The sequence below is a fragment of the Eimeria mitis genome, genomic scaffold (assembly GCF_000499745.2).
Source record: "Eimeria mitis Houghton genomic scaffold, Emh_scaff322, whole genome shotgun sequence".
NCBI classification, from domain to species: Eukaryota; Apicomplexa; class Conoidasida; order Eucoccidiorida; family Eimeriidae; genus Eimeria; species Eimeria mitis.
Window position 1 is genome coordinate 7,393 of NW_013571557.1, and position 1,226 is coordinate 8,618.

General features: G+C 54.5%; 1 protein-coding gene across 1 annotated transcript in view; it reads left to right on the forward strand.

Moving 5' to 3' along the window:
* EMH_0007840 (uncharacterized protein) overlaps positions 1 to 1,226 on the forward strand; it is a gene marked incomplete at both ends in the record, with an annotated part of 14,484 nt that overhangs the window by 7,277 nt on the left and 5,981 nt on the right. Inside the window, 2 exon segments of the mRNA XM_013498149.1 lie at positions 233 to 816; positions 1,043 to 1,115. Coding sequence (XP_013353603.1) covers positions 233 to 816; positions 1,043 to 1,115 — 657 coding nt within the window.

The following is a 1,226-nucleotide window of genomic DNA, read 5'->3' on the forward strand; positions in this document are numbered from 1 at the left end:
CGGTACGTAATCCACGATTCGAAGGTGCTCAGGACCTCGCAGAGACTCCAAAAACTTGTTTTGCCTTCTGCTGACTTGCAAAAAGGACCGCCCCCTGACGCCTACACTTGTCTTTGACCGATCCAGCGTGTGTATCTGTGACATTTGAAATCTGCCCTCAAATGTTCCTCACTGCAACATGCCTTGAGAAACACATCATACTTCCTACGGATGTACATGTGTGCCTCCGCAGATAACCGACGACGGCTCCAGGCTGTTTCGGGGTCTCCATTGTCGTCCTTACCTTTGTTGATCGATGCTGGTGTTCTATGGACTAGAACAGCGGTGCCATTTTCAAGTTTGCTTACTGACGATCTTCCGGAGCGCTTTCTGTCGGCCTTGAAACAGCAGTTTATACAGCGAGGAGTGACGCTCATAGACCCCACCGACAAGTCTCTTGTCTCAGCTGCCATGGCCCTCAGCTCACGCCCCTTCACCTTCGCCATAGAAAGCACCGAACAACGAAGGCTGCCAATAGCCCACTGGGAGGGCGGATTTGGGTCCTACTCTCCAGCATCTCACTCCAAAGCTGTCTTTGCCGCTGCTGGGCTGCCTATACCGTCGTCTCAGGCAGTTGACCTACCGCACATCCTCGACAGAGACGGAAGAAGACCAGGGCCTCCTTCTTATGCCTCGGTGGATTACTCATTTGGAGAGGCGGCTCCGGTGCACCTGCCTCTTCCGCCCGGTGTAAACACCTTGCGCGGGGCCTGCTTTGACCCGCTGAGCTACCGCTCTGACGCCAACAGCTGCTGCAGCCTCCAAGAAGAGCTCCAGGTAGGGGAAGAAAGATACACGGACCCACAAAAGCAACCTACGCTCCACCGTAACCCAACATGCACATTCGAAACCCCCTTTGCACACTACCGCAACGGAAGAAGACATTTCGTAGCGGTTTTCTCAGCGAAATCTGCCTTAGGAGCGCCAGGAGCAGATTTGCGCTGCCTGCGAATACGAAAAGTAGAATTGCTGCATATGGACCACCGCTTGCGCATGAGTGCAGGTCTTTGTTGATGGGCCTTGTGGAGCTTTGCTATACGGTCGCCGGTTGACACAGGAGACACTTGCAGCCTTCTGTGAGAAGCCCGTGGAGGGTCGGTATTGCTGGGCTTCCTTTCTCTCTCGTGTTGACGCTCATAAACGGCGGAATGGGGCTGCCTGCGGTCTCGTTCAAGCTGTCGAAGCTG